The sequence below is a fragment of the Pimephales promelas genome, chromosome 14 (genome assembly GCF_988280905.1).
Source record: "Pimephales promelas chromosome 14, fPimPro1.hap1.1, whole genome shotgun sequence".
NCBI lineage: Eukaryota > Metazoa > Chordata > Actinopteri > Cypriniformes > Leuciscidae > Pimephales > Pimephales promelas.
The window spans coordinates 34,133,418-34,150,701 of NC_142782.1; the positions used below are offsets into that span (position 1 = coordinate 34,133,418).

Below are 17,284 nucleotides of genomic sequence, written 5' to 3' on the forward strand. Positions count from 1 at the left end.
TTTATTACTTACTAGTACAATTAGTATAACTTACTACTTTTTGTATTATTAGTTACTAGTAAAATTATTATAACTACTGTAGTATAACTTACTGTTTCTAGTAAAATTATTATAACTAGTATAACTTACTGTTTCTAGTAAATTATTATAAGTAGTATAACTTACTGTTTCTAGTATTGTTAGTTTCTAGTTAAATTTGTATAACTAGTATAAATTACTATTTTAGTAGTATTATTTGCTAGTACAACTAGCATAACTAGTATAACGTACTATTTTTGATTTATTACTTGCTAGTACAATTAGTATAACTTACTATTTTTGTATTGTTAGTTACTAGTAAAATTATTATAACTAGTATAACTTACTAGTAACATTATTATAACTAGTATAACTTACTGTTTCTAGTAAAATTATTATAACTAGTATAACTTACTGTTTCTAGTAAAATTATTATAACTAGTATAACTTACTGTTTCTAGTAAAATTATTATAACTAGTATAACTTACTGTTTCTAGTAAAATTATTATAACTAGTATAACTTACTGTTTCTAGTAACATTATTATAACTAGTATAACTTACTGTTTCTAGTAAATTATTATAAGTAGTATAACTTACTGTTTATAGTAAAAATATTATAACTAGTATAACTTAGTATTTCTGATTTATTACTTGCTAGCACAATTAGTATAACTTACTATTTTTATTTGTAGTATTATAATTTGCTAGTACAATTAGTATAACTATATAAATTAGTATTTTTAAATATTGTTAGTTACTAGTACAAAAAATATATTTTAATTATAATTATAATTAATATTTTATATATTTTTAATTTTATATTTTAATATTTTATATTAAAGATTATAATAAAGATACTTTACTAGTATAACATACTATTTTTAGTATTATTAGTTTCTAGAACAATTAGTACAGTTTAATGTTTCTAGTATTGTTATTTGCTAGTAAAATTGACTATTTTTTTAGCATTGTTAGTTACTAGTGAAACTAGATAATAACTAGTTTAACTTACTGTGTATTGTTAGTTAACTAATAGATTCTTTACGGACCTTATGGAATATAAGCTGAATTTATATCTGTGTAAAACATCAATAAACACATTTTGATCTTGTACATTTGATATTGTTAAAGTATGTGCTAGTCATATGAAGAGATATTTCTTAAAATCAATAGAGTCATTCTGTTTAACGTTAGCGCTAGCTACATCTACATACGTTTAAGTGTACGTTGAACTGATGGTTTAATCAAAATGTGTTGATGTAAAGATAAAGGCATGCAGTTTAACTAAACGCTCTTCTTTATTAGAGTTTTGTAAGTTGACAGACCACAGTTTGCTCAGACGTTTGTACGTTTGTTCTTCCGTGTGTTTAGACACAGGTGAGCGATGTTTCAGGGGTCAGGGGTCAGGTTACCGTGGCACCTGGAGCATGAGCTCGTCAGGACTGGAGTGTGTTAACTGGAACTCCAGCTCGCTCCGAGGAAAGAAATTCACAGCCCGGAGAGTGGAGGCAAACACACTGGGACTGGGAAACCACAACCACTGCAGGTACACACACACACACACACACACACACACTCCACTCTGCATGGAGTTATTCGTCAAATATCTTATTTTGCTTTTCTGTGCACATTGCAAATCAATGTCCGCATGCTTTTAAATCAAAAACTAAAAACAATGACGTATTGCGTTTAGCTGCGTTGTGTTTGGGTGAGTAATAACAGTGTTTTCGTCCTCAGGAATCCAGACGGAGACACTAAACCCTGGTGTTATGTGTATAAAAAGGCTCAGATCACATGGGAGTTCTGCTCCGTTCCGACCTGCATCATAGGTACACACACACATATAGTGTGTACTAATGTCGTGTGCTGTATTCAACAATATTATTGATCCGCCTGCATTCAAAGGGACAATGACATCACTGTTTTCTCCAGATAAATAAATATATATAACTAAATTAACTAAATAACTTTTTTACAACAAAAATTAGCCATTTCTGTACTTTATAAGCTGGACTGTGGTGCTATTTTCTTCTAGAAACAAACTCTGCATTATTTTCCTGTTCTCTCAAAAGCGCTGTATAGTTAAATGTGCCTTGTCTTGACTTGTTGTGGCGTCAGACCCGTATCTAGAGTGCGCTCGGGGATCGGGACAGTCCTACCGAGGGACGAAGGCCGTCACACGCAGTGGTCTGAAGTGTGTGCCGTGGGATTCGTACGCTGCGTCTCATAAGATCTACAGCGCGTGGAGATCCGACGCCAGAGACATGGGCATCGGCAGCCACAACTTCTGCAGGTGCCAACAATTACAAGCTCAGCTAAAACAGAAAGGAGTAGTTCACTTTTAAAAAAAACGTTTGCTGATAATTTACTCGCCCCCATGTCATCCAAGATGTCCATGTCTTTCTTTCTTCAGTCAAAAAGAAATGAAGGTTTTTGATGAAAACATTCCAGGATTTTTCTCCATATAATGGACTTCAATGGGGTCCAAACGGTTCAAGGTCCAAATGAGAGTTTCAGTGCAGCTTCAAAGGGCTTTAAACGACACCAGACGATGAATAAGGGTCTTATCAAGCGAAACGAGCGGCCATTTTAAAAATAAATTAAAAAGTTTAAGTTTTATAAGCATAAATGGTCGCCTTGCTCTGTTCTGTGATGCGCGTTCGTAAGTCTCCTGTTCGAACTCGTTCATCAAAATGAACGAATCTTTTTTTTTTTTGTCATTTGGTTCATTCAACGAATGAAATGAACGAGTTGACTCTGGAAAAGATTTGTTCACTTTCTTTTTTTTTTAAATGAGCGATCGTTTCGCTTGATAAGACCCTTATTCATGGTCTTTTGGACCTTGAACCGTTTGGACCCCATTGAAGTCCATTATATGGAGAAAATCCTGGAATGTTTTCGTCAAAAACCTTAATTTCTTTTCAACTGAAGAAAGAAAGACATGGACATCTTGGAGTAATTTATCAGCAAAAGTTTTTTTAAAAGTGAACTACTCCTTTAAGTAGTTGCCTCATACATGTAATATGCACATTGAGCTCCCATTGACCTAGTTTCATGTTGCATGTATTACACATGACAGGATTGATTGTAATTACCTAAAACTTGCACACAACTTTTTAAAAACTTTTTTTAAATTTATTTTTACATCTAATAAACCTCTTTAAATAACAAACAAACAAACAAACAAACAAACAAACAAACAAACAGGAAGTTCAAGCAGCAAGTAATGTAAATATAACGTACCTATAATGAAAGTATTTTTGCATAAAAACACCAAATTTAATGATGTGATAATCAAAAGCAATCCTTTGTAACTAATCATTCAGTTCAGTCCCACAAGATCAAATCAATATTCGACGATACAAATGTTGAAATATGTTTTATAGTTGATTAGGCCAATCGTTCCTATTCTACTTGGATGACTTGTTTATTATGATTACTCTTATTAGTAATACATTTAGAATAGGAGTATCGCAAATACGCTGACATAGGAGTCATTTAGAACCATAGTATTATACTGTACAAGTGAAACTCGAAAAATTAAAATATCGAGCAAAAGTTCATTTATTTCAGTAATTCTATTTAAAAGGTGAAACTAATATATTAAATAGACTAGACTCATTACATGCAAAGTGAGATATTTCAAGCCTTTATTTGTTATAATTGTGATGATTATGACTTACAGATATGAAAACCTTTTCACAATATTCTAATTTTGAATTTGGGGTTTAAGCCATAATCATCAAAATTATAACAAATAAAGGCTTGAAATATCTCACTTTGCATGTAATGAGTCTACACTCTTAGAAGAAATGGTTCTATTTAGAACCAGAAATGGTTCCATCCCCCGCTTCATATATGGAACTCCAAAATGGTTCTATATAGAACCATTTTTTTGGCAAAAGGTTCTATTGGACAAGTACGGAACCCCAGGGTTCTATATAGAACCCAGAGGAACCCTTTTTTTAAGAGTGTATAGAACCTTTTAGGGGTTCCAAATACGCAGCGCTGATAGAACCTTCTAAGAGTGTATATAATATATTAGTTTCACCTTTTAAGTTGAAATACTGAAATAAATGAACTTTTTTGCACCATATTCTAATTTTCCGAGTTTCACCTGTATGTTAATCTACTATTACTGTATCATGAACTAATCACAGTATTTTTTTTTTAACAAGAGTTGCATTGGTTTAGCCATGTTTGAATGGTTTCTATGCCCAATAACAACTCTTCAGAAGCTTTAAGTGTGGTAAAAACACTGCTCAAACTCACACTCAAACTCTCTTTCACACGCAGGAACCCGGACGGTGACCTCGGCCCCTGGTGTCACGTGTATAAGGGCTCTAGGTTGACCTGGGAGCTCTGTGACGTCCCCAAGTGCCGTAAGTCTGCAGTCACATCTGATCTGTACAGTAGAGCCTGATCTATGCACATGACGAACAGATGCGCTTCAGTGTTTTGTCTTAAAGGGATAGCACACCCAAAAATGAAAACTCTGTCAGTAATTACTCTCCCTCATGTTGTTCAACCCCGTATCTTCAGAACACAAATTAAGATATTTCAAATTCAAATTAAGTTAATTTAAATGAATTATTCAAATTAAGATATATAACGTTTTGCATTTGTATAATTTTGAATATCCTTGTGGCTTTTAAGTGTTTAAAGCTCATAAATATTACTAGTGTAACTTGTAGTGTATATAAAATGTATTTTAATTATTAATTTTATTTTACAGGACAATTGCACTTTATAACAGCAATATATTTCTGTCTTAATTTGTATATTTAGAGTTAAAACAATAAACAATATAAATAAAAATGTTACTACTAATAACAACAATAATTATTATTATTTATTTATTATTATTTTTATTATTATTATTTATTTATTTATATTAATTTGACTGGATTCCTTTCGTAGAATCCTATGTGTATGCAATGAAAGTTTGTAATATTTTTGACTACCTGATGAGACACAGGGTATCCAGATAGAAATGTATTGCCCATTTTCAATCGCTCGGCAAGATTGCCCAGCGACATTGCTCAAAATGTTGCCCTGTGCATCATCACCTTGAAAGAGTCGAAGTGCTGTTGTCTGAGAGCTCTGTTCACTCCATGTTTTTTGAAACATGTGTGTGTTCCTCCACAGCGAGGAAAGTGCCGTCGATCACCACACTCGGCCCACGAGCCCCTGCAACCACCAACAATCAAGGTGAGACGGTGAAAGATAACTCAACAAATAGAGTTTTATAAAGAAATCCAGTGCATTAGGGTCTCCTGGGTTGTATTTGACTGTCAAAACATTTATTTTGTGTGTACAGAGCACATCTCGCCCCTGAGCTTAATGTTTGTAAGGCTTCTTCACACAGCGCTCTCTTGAAGTGTTGCCATGTCCACTTATTTTAAGCGTTTTGGGGCTTAAAACGATCAAGCCTGTGGGTCACGATATTTTCGTCTTTTCAATTCAATTCACGTTTATTTGTATAGCGCTTTTCACATCATTTCGAAGCAGCTTTACTGAAAATGCAAAAGAGTCCGCATTATAATTTAGAGAACGATCTGTTATCAGAGGAGACTGGCTAAGCTATGTACTTGTAAATGCACGTAATCACAGTTAGCTAAAAATGTAAACAATGTAATAATTTAAGGATTAATTTTTGAATTAATTTAGTTTTATTATGAGATTGTTCTTGTTTGTTCCTTAGCAAGATCTGGCAACATGAATGAATGCATTTTTCTCGCGCACACAGAAGAGAGACATCATGCACGTTTAAATACGGCATTGCCCGCGTATTGCATTCACTTGAAGAAAAAAAATCTACTCTGTTTTTCTGAATTAATGAGTTAATTTTTCATGAGAAAAAAAAATTTTTGCTCTGTTTTTCTGAATTAATGAGTTAATTTTTTTAAGTGAAAAAAAAAATTTTGCTCTGTTTTTCTGAATTAATGAGTTAATTTTTCAAGTGAAAAAAGTTTTTGCTCTGTTTTTCTGAATTAATGAGTTAATTTTTCATGGAATTTTTTTGCTCTGTTTTTCTGAATTAATGAGTTAATTTTTCATGAGAAAAAAATTTTTTGCTCTGTTTTTCTGAATTAATGAGTTAATTTTTCATGAGAAAAATTTTTTTTGCTCTGTTTTTCTGAATTAATGAGTTAATTTTTCATGAGAAAAAAGTTTTTGCTCTGTTTTTCTGAATTAATGAGTTAATTTTTCATGAGAAAAAAATTTGCTCTGTTTTTCTGAATTAATGAGTTAATTTTTCATGAGAAAAAAGTTTTTGCTCCGTTTTTCTGAATTAATGAGTTAATTTTTCATGAGAAAAAAGGTTTTGCTCCGTTTTTCTGAATTAACGAATTAATTTTTCTGAAAAACAGAGCAAAAAACTTTTTTCCATGAAAAATGATCTCGTAATTCTGAGAGAATTAACTTGTTAATTCAGAAAAACAGAGTAGATTTTTTTTCTACGAGTGAATGCAATACGCCTCCGTAGAAACCAACTCTAGTAAACGACTGAGTGTAAAGACAGCGGTGTTTTGTGTGTCCTAAGAGTTTTCCCACACTGTCCCGCTCAGGTTCCTGCGGTCAGCGCCTCGAAGCTCCTTCAAACTCTCTGCCGATGTTCAGGATCCGTGGCGGTCAGGTCAGTGATATCCGCGAGCAGCCGTGGCAGGCCGCCATCACCGTCTATCTCCCTCGCGCTCAGTCACACAACTTTCTGTGTGGAGGCGTCCTCATCGACTCCTGCTGGATCCTCTCCGCTGCGCACTGCTTCCAGCAGAGGTGTGTGTGTGTGTGTGTCACTGCCTCCAGCAGAGGTGTGTGTGTGTGTGTGTCACTGCTTCCAGCAGAGGTGTGTGTGTGTGTGTGTGTGTGTGTGTGTGTGTGTGTCACTGCCTCCAGCAGAGGTCTGTGGGTCCACTCAACCTGCTGTCAAGTGATTTTCAACTTCAATTTCAACTTTTATTTATTTATATAGCACATTTAATGGCCATATTGTTCCCCAAAGTGCTTCACAGTTAAAACTAAAAACAATAAAACATACATAATAATAATAATGCATTTTATTTTATAGGCGTAAAAAATAGGTAAAAAAATGGTCTCAACACTCGAGGTCACCTTACAAAATCAACAATAAAACACTCTATTATATAATGCATTTAACCTGCTGTTACAAATGAATGCATATATAAAAACATAAAAAACTATATATGAAATTGAAAACAAAGACCAAGCCTAGCAAATGAAGGCATGAATACACACTATTGGACATACACCCCTTACACAACTTTATAGAGAGAAAGAAAACTAAATAAAAACACGTTTTCTTAATAAAAATAACTACAATGTACAGAATATTTTAATTCACTAATGTCATGACCTCAAGAATCAAATCATTCATGCAGTCAGCCGGATGCGTTTCTAATAGAAATATACTGATTATTCGCCATTATTGTTTATAACACACGTCCAAAAACATTTATCTGAATCAGCATTTGGAATTATTTAATGCCTTACAGAAATTTGGATCTGAAAAGTGTGTCAGCGGGTCCTTAAATAGTCTTTAAATTAGTTTAGTACTAAAACTGTTTTTTGTTCAGACCAGTGTGAAAATAGACCCATATCTGTGTGATAAATGTTGTTAACTGGTGGTTAAGAAGCTAATGCACATTCAAAAAAGGTATCTAGAATATTATACATACTCATATTTTAAAGAAACATATTTTTTTATGGTTTAAAGGCTGAAATCAGTACACTTTAAAACATTTTTTTCTAACCTCCCCAACTCTAAATTTTTCAATTGGCCCAAAGTGAAAACCTTCAATTTGATTTAAAAACCCTGCAGATAAGCCTGTATTTTGCTTAAATTCATTTCAATATTTTTCTGAAAATTCAATGAATTTTGACATCGTGTAGTTCTCGCTTGATTTCTGTGGTGTGTGTTCAGGTTTGATGAGAAGCGTCTTCGAGTGATTCTGGGTCGAACCTTCCGGCTCCAGAACTCCAGCAGCGAGCAGATCTTCGACGTGGAGAAATACTGGATCCACGAGCAGTACGACGACGAGACGTACGACAATGATATCGGTGAGACATTCTCATTCTCATCGTCAGCTGGTGTCACTGCGCACATTTCAACAGTTTTTAGACTGATTTAATAAACCTCATGATGTCAGACCCATCAAGTGATCAATTTATTATATTTTTATACATATTTAACTTTATGATTTTATTAGGGCCGTCAAACGATTAATCGCGATTAATCGCATCCAAAATAAAAGTTTGTGTTTACATAATATATGTGGGTGCACTGTGTATAATTATTTAAGAAAAAAATATTATTTATATTTATGTATAATATAAATTATATATAAATCTATATACAAGTATTTGCATGAAAATATTTCTTAAATATATACAAGCATGTGTGTGTATTTATATATATAAAATAATTATACACAGTGCACCCACATATATTAGTTAAACACAAACTTTTATTTTGGATGCGATTAATCGCGATTAATCGTTTGACAGCCCTAGATTTTATATATTTGTATTTATACACCGTTCGGTAGGATTCTTAAAACATTGTTGAAAGAAGTCTCTTCTGCTCACCAAGGCTGCATTTATTTACTCAAAAATATTGTGAAATATTATTGCAATTTTAAATAACTGTTCTCTATGTGAGTATATAGTAAAGTGTCATTTATTCCTGTGATTTTCAGCATCATTATTCCAGTCTTCAGTGTCACATGATCCTTCAGAAATCACTCTAATATGAGGATCTGATGATCAAGAAACATTTAGGATTATTATCAATGTGGAAAACAGTTCATATGTTTGTGGAAACCGTGATACATTTTATTTTTCAGGATTCTTTAATGAATAGAAAGTAAAAAAAAAAACAAAAAAAAACAGCATTTATTTGGAATAGAAATATAATATTTTTGACTTTTTTTAATCTATTGTCTAATTCTAAAAAGTTTTGGTAATAGTATTTTTTATTTCTCTGACATGCTTTGCAACAGTAGAATATAAGAAACGATCATATCATGAATTTTTTAATCATCATTTCAGTATTTATATTATTATATTATTTATATTTATATTATTTGACTTTGTGTCTTTAGCTCTGCTGAAGTTGAAGAGCGAGTCCGGCATCTGTGCGATCCACTCTCCTGAAGTCCTGCCGGCGTGTTTACCAGAAACCAACTTGGTTTTACCGGATTGGACAGAGTGCGAGATCTCTGGATACGGGAAGGAGGAAGAGTGTAAGATTCATTACCAGCATTACTGTCTGACACAGTTGCAGAACTTATTAATAATGCATTTTAAATTGGTCTTCTTGTTCATCTAAAAATCCTTAAAAAAAAAAATTGCATGAAGCAGGACTCTATAAAATATTACCACTTGTGGTCATAGATTGGGTCTTTAAAACAAGTGTATTTTGTCTTAATTCACTGGCAGATTTAACTACAATAGAACTGTAAAATGCTAGCATTAATCCTAGTTAATGTTTATTTCAATATATTATTGAGCACAGTAGTGGCCAAAAGTGATGTCCGGCCTTGGAAATCTTCATCTTTTACTCAAATATTATTAAAAATCTGTCAAATTTGATTGTGTAATCATATTTTGTAGTTGTGCTTGGAGTGGATTGTTTTATTTGTGATAATAATGCATTGAAACATGACAAATTGTGGGACATTGTTTTTGCCAGGCTGTCATACAAAGAAATTATGAACATGCAAAAACGAGAGAACCAATGAAATATTAATAACGGAATTTTTTTTTTTGCTTAGTTTGCCAAGTAAATTTTAATGTTTTGTTCTTCCCTCACAAAAAATATAAAATGTTTTTTTCTTATATTTTAGTGGTTTAATCTAACATGTAGAGTCATTTAAAAAAAATATCCCCTCCGGACGTCACTTTTGGCCACTACTGTATTATTAATGGACCTGAGCTGACATGAATGTATTTTCTTAACCTAACGCTAACAAAGATTGATAAAATGGTAACAAATGTTCATTGTTAGTCCATGTTAGTTAATGCATTAAAAGGGTCATGAATTGAGAAATAAGAGATCATTGTACTATAAAAAATATCCTGTAAGATTCAGAACTCAAAACTTCCTTGTTTGTAAAAAACAGCGATTGAAACCTCAGAAAAGCTCAGAAAACGACTTTGTATTTTGGATTTTGTCTCACTATTACGTCACATATAGTCGTAGTACTGTGTGTGTAGTGATTTTTATATATTTCAGATGCTTTGTGACTGAGTTGTATAATAATTGTCCTCTTCCTTCTGTGGTTCAGTTTCTCCGTTTTACTCTGAGAGAATTAAGCGTGGTATGGTGCGGTTGTGGCCGCAGGATCAGTGTGTGCCGGAGAAGCTGTCCGGTCGTCTGGTCACCTCCAACATGCTGTGTGCCGGAGACACGCGCGGCCTGGACGACGCCTGCAAGGTAACGCCTCACTCGGCACATGCTACTTATTACCAGCGTCCAGTATACTGTATATGGTCTACGATAATCTTGTGGTTGTTGTTTTAATAATGTGCGATCTGACGTTATCAGTTACTTCCCTCACTTTACAAAAAACACACATTAGCTTTATGCCCCGTTTACATGCAGATATTTTATATTTCAGCCTCTCATTTACACTAAAACCCCGTTTTTATCACCGAAAATGATTATTTCCAAAAACTCCGGCCAAAAAACGCTGGTTATGTCTTGCCGTGTCAACTGGGAGAAACGGGGTTTTAGGTTTTCAAACGTCACATTATGCGCCAGAAAATGCTAAACATCACATGAGTGCTAAGTTTGGCAGAGTTATGATGGCGCTCGACGGCGTATTTATGCAACTTTTTTTAAAAAACGATGTTGTGTGCACAATGTTATTATTGAAAATATTTGTTTATATTCGTTAATATGTGTAAAGAGTGCACTTTTTCACTGCGTGATTTACTCAATATTAGAATTCCCTCAATATTCAAGATATGGGGGCAAAAATACCTCGGAGTTTTATATTTATATCAGTTAATATAGTTAATCAATATCACACGAAGAGTGCCATTTTTCTCCCAAAACCATCATGATTATAAACGCTTGGTTTTAAATTTAATAAGTTAATATTAAGTGATTTAATTTTAGACACAATACTGCCTGTTTTTGCTCTATTTAGCCCATGCAAATAACCAGACAAAACCACAGCACTGTTTTGCGTCTGCCTTGTTGCTGAATGAACGAATCGGTTGAATGAACGATTCAGTGACTCGCTCATTAAAGGAGTAGTTCACTTTAAAAAAAAACTTTTGCTGATAATTTACTCACCCCCATGCCATCCAAGATGTCCATGTCTTTCTTTCTTCAGTCAAAAAGAAATTAAGGTTTTTGATGAAAACATTCCATATAATGGACTTCAATGGGGACCAAATGAGAGTTTCAGTGCAGCTTCAAAGGGCTTTAAACGACACCAGACGATGAATAAGGGTCTTATCAAGCTCATTTCAAATATAAATAAAAAACGTAAAATTTTATAAGCACAAATGCTCGCCTTGCTCTGTTCTGTGATGCATGTTCCTGTTCATCAAAATGAACGAATCTTTTTTCGAGTCATTTCGTTCATTGTGTGTGGTGTGAAATGTTTGTGCATGTTGATTGATGAGTTTCTCCGGGTCTTTCTTTAGGGAGATTCTGGTGGTCCTCTCGTGTGTCCGAAGAACGGCAGAATGACTCTGATGGGTTTGATCAGCTGGGGAGACGGTTGCGGGAAGAAAGACACACCCGGCGTTTACACACGCGTCACAAAATACTTAAACTGGATCTCCAGCAAGACGAGAGCGAACTGAGACACAAACGAACATCATCAGCACAGAACACAGAGACTGTTGGGTACGGGAAGTAAGGTGGTGATGGGGGAAACGTCTCCACATTCGCCGACCTCAACATCGACTAGACCGCTCTCCAGTTGAGTTTGAGGTGGACGAGGGAATGTGACATGTGACATCTGAATCCAAAGACACCAAACAATGTGGCCTTAAATTTGAGCTTCCAAAGCGAAACTTCTGCAAAAGGATGACATGAAAAATACATGATGAAGACTTGTGGGTGCTAAAGTGCAAACTGATGTACGAGATCCTTTAAAAGTACTTCATATTTTAAAATAATAGATTTAGAAGCACTTTTGCTTTGCTTTTAGATAGTGAAGAGACAAGTGATGGCACTTATGAATGTTACGTAGTGATGATGTTAGATCGTAATAATTGTACAGGTTTTTAACACTAAACTTCTGCTGGGTCAGAGAGATGTTTGTTTCATGGTCAGTGTCCAAATAAGTTCATTTGACTGTATTTAATACGACTTCAGGTCCTTGTTAACTGGATGTTTGACTGAAAAATGCCTTTATCAAACCAGACCTAATATTTTTAAACACTGACTTTAGATGTTGGGACGCGTATTAAGTTAATATTTAACTATTTTATAAACTTTTATAAACATGAGCAGCTAGTGCTAAATTATTGTTTGTTTGTTTTATACAGGAAATGCTTGTGCATTATTTTATTATTTCATTTTCACTTTTTATAAAACACGAAATTGAAACAGTTCTTTGACTTCTGTGTAACAATTCATCATTCAAGTGTTTTTTCTGAATTCACACTATAATTGTTTGAATTTGAAAGATTAGTCGTACTGAATAATGGGTTCGTGATTTCAGGAATAACCGAGAAACAGTTACAAAATAACAGTCATACAAAAAAACCCATATTTTATTGCCAATGTGGGAACAGCCTGTGACTCGAATGAGACCTTCCTCGTCTTCCTATGAAAGCCCGTAGACTGATATATGAGGACTCGGGACATTTTTGCTAGGAAAATTCAAAGGATCCGGCCGCCATCTTGAACCAGTCGTTTTCCTATTATGTTGCATAGCAGCAGTAGATGCCAGAGCAATATCTAAAATAGTAAGTACGAGTACATAATAACTTCGAGTATATAAAATGTAGACTTGTCACAACTTGAATAGCCTACATACTTTTCAAAAGTGAATATTCAATAGACAAAAATAGTTGCAGAGGGCGGTGAAAGATATCCATTATCTACAGAACAAAGCAGCAGGAAACACTCAGACAACTGGATGACCAGGAAATACACAAGAAAGATTTTAATCTTGTTTTATTACTGTAGAAGAAAAGTAAAACCGCAGGATTCCCGTCTATGCAAATGAAGGAGGAACAAGAATATTTAAATCATTTGAATCAAAATTCCTTACAATTAGATTTTTATAGTTTTATTGACACAAATACAATGCTTTTAAAATATTTTTAATGTATAAGTCTTTTGATAAGGATTTATTCATATCTGATCCTCTCAGCTGATTTGTGACTCAATCACATGGTGATGATGATGATGATACCGGCTCAATCCTCGTGACCTCAAAAGAGTAGATGTCATTATACTGTCTTAAGTAACTCTCCACTAAAGCGCCAACCTGAGAAACAAGATGACAGGAAGTGAGAAAACAGCAGGTGCAAAAGAAGAAAAGCACAATAAAGCTGCGTCCAAACGTACGTTTGGAAAATTTGTAATTTTATGGTTCAGGAAAACAACAAGCAATAGAGTATTTCTGATCAGGCACAAAATGGAAACACTATAAATGTCATTCCGGCTAATTAGAATCCCTTTGGGGCCTAAAGGACGTGATGGCACAACTGTTAACTACAGTATCAACTCGATTATGAAGCTGCAACTGCAGCTTACTTGTTTAAAAAGTAGGCCAGTCAAACGATTAATCGCGATTAATCGCATCCAAAATAAAAGTTTGTGTTTATATAATATATGTGGGTGCACTGGGTAAAATTATTTTATATATATATATATATATATATATATATATATATATATATATATATATACACACACACACATGCTTGTATATATTTAAGAAATATTTTCATGTATATACTATATATGTATAATTTATATTATATATAAATATAAATATTTTATTCATAAATAATATTTTTTTCTTAAATATACATGCATGTGTGTGTGTGTATGTATATATATATATATATATGAAGAGTTCAGATGCAAAAGCGTCTAATTGCCATTTGAAATTTTCTTCTAAAATGATCATTTTTCTCAAGCTTGTATATTTAAGTTCAGTGATTTCACTTAAATGGCAATGAAGATTACCTATTAAATGTCATTTAAGTGAAATTACTGAACTTAAATATACAAGCTTGATAAAAATAGTCATTTTAGAAGAAATTTTCAAATGCCATTTAGAGTCTTTTGCATCTGAACTCTTCATATATATATATATATATATATATACACACAAAATAATTATACACAGTGCACCCACATATATTATGTAAACACAAACTTTTATTTTGGATGCGATTAATTTAGCTTGACGATAATGCTTTTTATTTTATTAAAATAGCATACTTTGGTTTGAAATACTTAAAACGAAGTACTTTCTCATCCCCAGCACACTTTAGCACATGTAGGGTGTAGTAGTGTAAGTATGTGAACTGGATGCTCCTCTCACCTGACGCAGTGCAGCCTGACGCTCCTCTTCAGTGGACGACTCCTCCGCCAAAACCTCCACGTCCAGATTAGTGAGTAATATGAGAACATCTGCATAAGACCAAAACACTTAGTAGTGATTTCAGGTTTCACTGCCTCTGTTGCAGCAGTTATGGTAAAACTTACACGTTCAGACACAAACAAACTACCTGTGGGTGGAGCTGTGGAGTTGACTGGTGGAGCTGCAGTTGAGGTATTATTGAAAACTGTAGAGAAAGTAGCAAATGTCATGAATGTTGTATCTGAGAGGATTCAGAAATCATCTTGCAGTAAATACAATATTGATTACAGTGACGATGAATACATGACACCAGAATAATTCAGCTCATAGAGAGCTTTTGATTAAAATCAGCCCATTAAACAACGTGTAAACATCTCTATATCGGTGTATGTGAGTTCTTACTGCAGGTGCTGTTGAGGTCGGGACAGCAGTCATTGAACTGTTTACAGACCTCGTCACAAAAACAGCCTCTGAAACAGTTGTAGTCTACGCCACTGCAGCACAGAGTCGGCTGTGAACACTTTCCTATAGAAGTGCACATGACATGTTCACTCCAACATATTACGAACTATTTCATATCATACATATTTATGTTTTATCCCCAAAAACTGGTTGTTTAATGTGGTGGGGGAAAATCACTGAAAACGATTTTTTTTTTTATACAGAATCACATAATAAGTAATATTTATAGGAAATAAAGAAGTATAAAATATACCTGTCAGTGTCAAAGTGTCGTTTGGTTTAGTGCCGTTGGAGCTGTTATTGACTATAAAAGGTGGAAAGAGATGAAGATTTTAGTGAGATGTGCAGTATTTTTTGTAGTATCTGATTACTGTGGCTGTTTGATTTGATTTCAGCACAGATGAATCAGATTTCCAAGTATGAATGTTTCTGAGTACCTGTGAGGCAGGTGGGTTTGAAATCAGGGCAGCAGTCGCCAATTCTCAGGCAAGCAACGTCACAAAAACAGTTCAAGCGGTGACAGGAATCATTTCTTCCAGAGCAGCACAGATCTGGATCCGCACAACTACCTGTCAGACAAACATCATTATAGTGAAACAAATGAAATGTAATCAACAATAACTGGCACTTTGATGGAACGGACACACACACACACACATTTGTGTCACAGTTTGTATCACAGTTTCCACAATTTTTTGGTTGCAGCAGTGATAGTAAAACTTGGCCTACACATTCACACACACACAAACACGGATTAAATACCTCTGGGTGTAGTTGCAGAGGTGTTGAATAGAGGGTTTGCAGTGGCGTTCAATAGAGGGTTTGCAGTGGCGTTGACTGGAGGGTTTGCAGTGGCATTCAATAGAGGGTTTCCAGTGGCGTTCAATAGAGGGTTTGCAGTGGCGTTGTTTACAGGGGTGAATGGATGGTTTGCAGTTGTGGCATTCGTAGCTATAGAGAAATTTACATGTCATGAACATTGTTGTGTCTTAGAACATTCAGAATTAATCTTTCAATAAATACAATATCAATTTTTAGAGCAAATTTGCTTAACGAAACTGAAAATCTCTCGCTAATGAACCGATCCGTATAGAGCCACAGAGCTCTGTCTAAAGTCAGAAGCAGTTGCACCTCTTAAGAAGGCAAGGAAATATTACTGTGCATGTATTGGGATGTTTCACACTAACAGAAATAAATTGCACACTTTTGTAAACTACATTCGTAAAGGTATAGGAATGTGATGTACAGTAGAGCAGATTAGAGTTTAAAATTAGCATTGTAAAATAACGTTTAAATAGTCAGGTTTTTACATGCTGGTGGATGAACAGTAGTTGTAGTTGGTGATGATGAGGTAGGCCCACTTGAATTGGTGGTGGGAGCAGATGAGGTACTTTGAGCTGTGGAATAAAAGAAATGTTTAGTTTCAATAATCGGAAGCATTTAGATTAAAACTATATCATAAACGGACATAGAAACGGTGCATCTGATGTGAACGTTACCTGTGGTTACGCAGCTGATTGTGGCCAGCAGACAGCCGATGAGAATCACAGCGGGAGCCATCAGGATCAGTGTGTGTCAGACTCCTCTTCACTCCTTATGTCTGTCCAAACCACATATTCTTCAGAGACAGATGCATACAAGAGTTTTTCTAATCAAGTATAGATCCTGAAATACTGGATTGCTTTATGATGCATTTAAAATGCCAGATGAACCGGTATATGCTCCTAATGAGTCAACTAATGAGGAAGAACCAAATGTGTCTCTTGACTCGAGTAGTCATTAGTTTCTCTATTGTGTAAACGTGGCCTTAGATTAACTACAAATAAAGTCAATGATCTCGCCAGAGGATGATTAAACAACTCATCAACTTGTTCACTTATTATACCCCTTTAGCTTTTTCTTTCATATGGTAGATTTATAAAAGTAGATGAAGTCACCATCATGGTGACCAGTGTTCCATTTAGTTGGGTACGTGGCTCTTGACTTTGGTTTTAATTAATTAATTAATTAATTAATTAAATTGCATGCTATCCCTTTTATCTACAATATCTACAATATTTCATGCTTCTGACAGCAATGACTCTTTTTATGAACACTTTTTGGAATCATTTTAACTGTGTTTAACTGAGAATTTGTACTCCAAACTTCAGGTGACATTAATTAATAATAGCTTATGATAACAACTAAAACAGTTTTTTTAAATTTCAGTTT

At 34.2% G+C, this 17,284-nt stretch overlaps 2 protein-coding genes across 3 annotated transcripts in view; one reads left to right on the forward strand and one right to left on the reverse strand.

The window, feature by feature from the left end:
• Positions 1-12,620, forward strand: part of plat (plasminogen activator, tissue) — a 24,521-nt gene extending 11,901 nt beyond the window's left edge. For both annotated transcript variants that reach the window (XM_039685718.2, XM_039685720.2), the window contains exons 6-15: positions 1,392-1,566; positions 1,758-1,849; positions 2,139-2,313; positions 4,317-4,402; positions 5,169-5,231; positions 6,593-6,800; positions 7,966-8,102; positions 9,146-9,286; positions 10,331-10,479; positions 11,703-12,620. In XM_039685718.2, coding sequence (XP_039541652.2) covers positions 1,392-1,566; positions 1,758-1,849; positions 2,139-2,313; positions 4,317-4,402; positions 5,169-5,231; positions 6,593-6,800; positions 7,966-8,102; positions 9,146-9,286; positions 10,331-10,479; positions 11,703-11,864 — 1,388 coding nt within the window. In that variant the 3' untranslated portion in view covers positions 11,865-12,620. The remainder of the gene's footprint in view (positions 1-1,391; positions 1,567-1,757; positions 1,850-2,138; positions 2,314-4,316; positions 4,403-5,168; positions 5,232-6,592; positions 6,801-7,965; positions 8,103-9,145; positions 9,287-10,330; positions 10,480-11,702) is intronic.
• LOC120489557 (uncharacterized) lies at positions 12,438-16,952 on the reverse strand. The gene is made up of 9 exons (XM_089119895.1): positions 16,573-16,952; positions 16,384-16,470; positions 15,836-16,024; positions 15,511-15,642; positions 15,327-15,377; positions 15,014-15,136; positions 14,760-14,816; positions 14,573-14,661; positions 12,438-13,504 (listed from the first exon to the last, which is right to left on the reverse strand). Exons 1-9 carry the CDS (start codon positions 16,631-16,633, stop codon positions 13,400-13,402), a joined length of 894 nt encoding a protein of 297 aa, XP_088976021.1. The 5' UTR covers positions 16,634-16,952; the 3' UTR covers positions 12,438-13,399.
• Positions 16,953-17,284: the final 332 nt, after the last annotated feature.

What these genes read in the sequence shown, in the direction of transcription:
- LOC120489557 (XM_089119895.1), bottom strand. Translation starts at nt 16,633, where the DNA reads ATGGCTCCCGCTGTGATTCTCATCGGCTGTCTGCTGGCCACAATCAGC. An exon ending in CGACACTTTGACACTGACAG is followed by an intron (nt 15,137 to 15,326) that starts GTATATTTTATA and finishes GCACTTCTATAG; the next exon opens with GAAAGTGTTCACAGCCGACT. An exon ending in CTCCACAGCTCCACCCACAG is followed by an intron (nt 14,662 to 14,759) that starts GTAGTTTGTTTG and finishes GGTCTTATGCAG; the next exon opens with ATGTTCTCATATTACTCACT.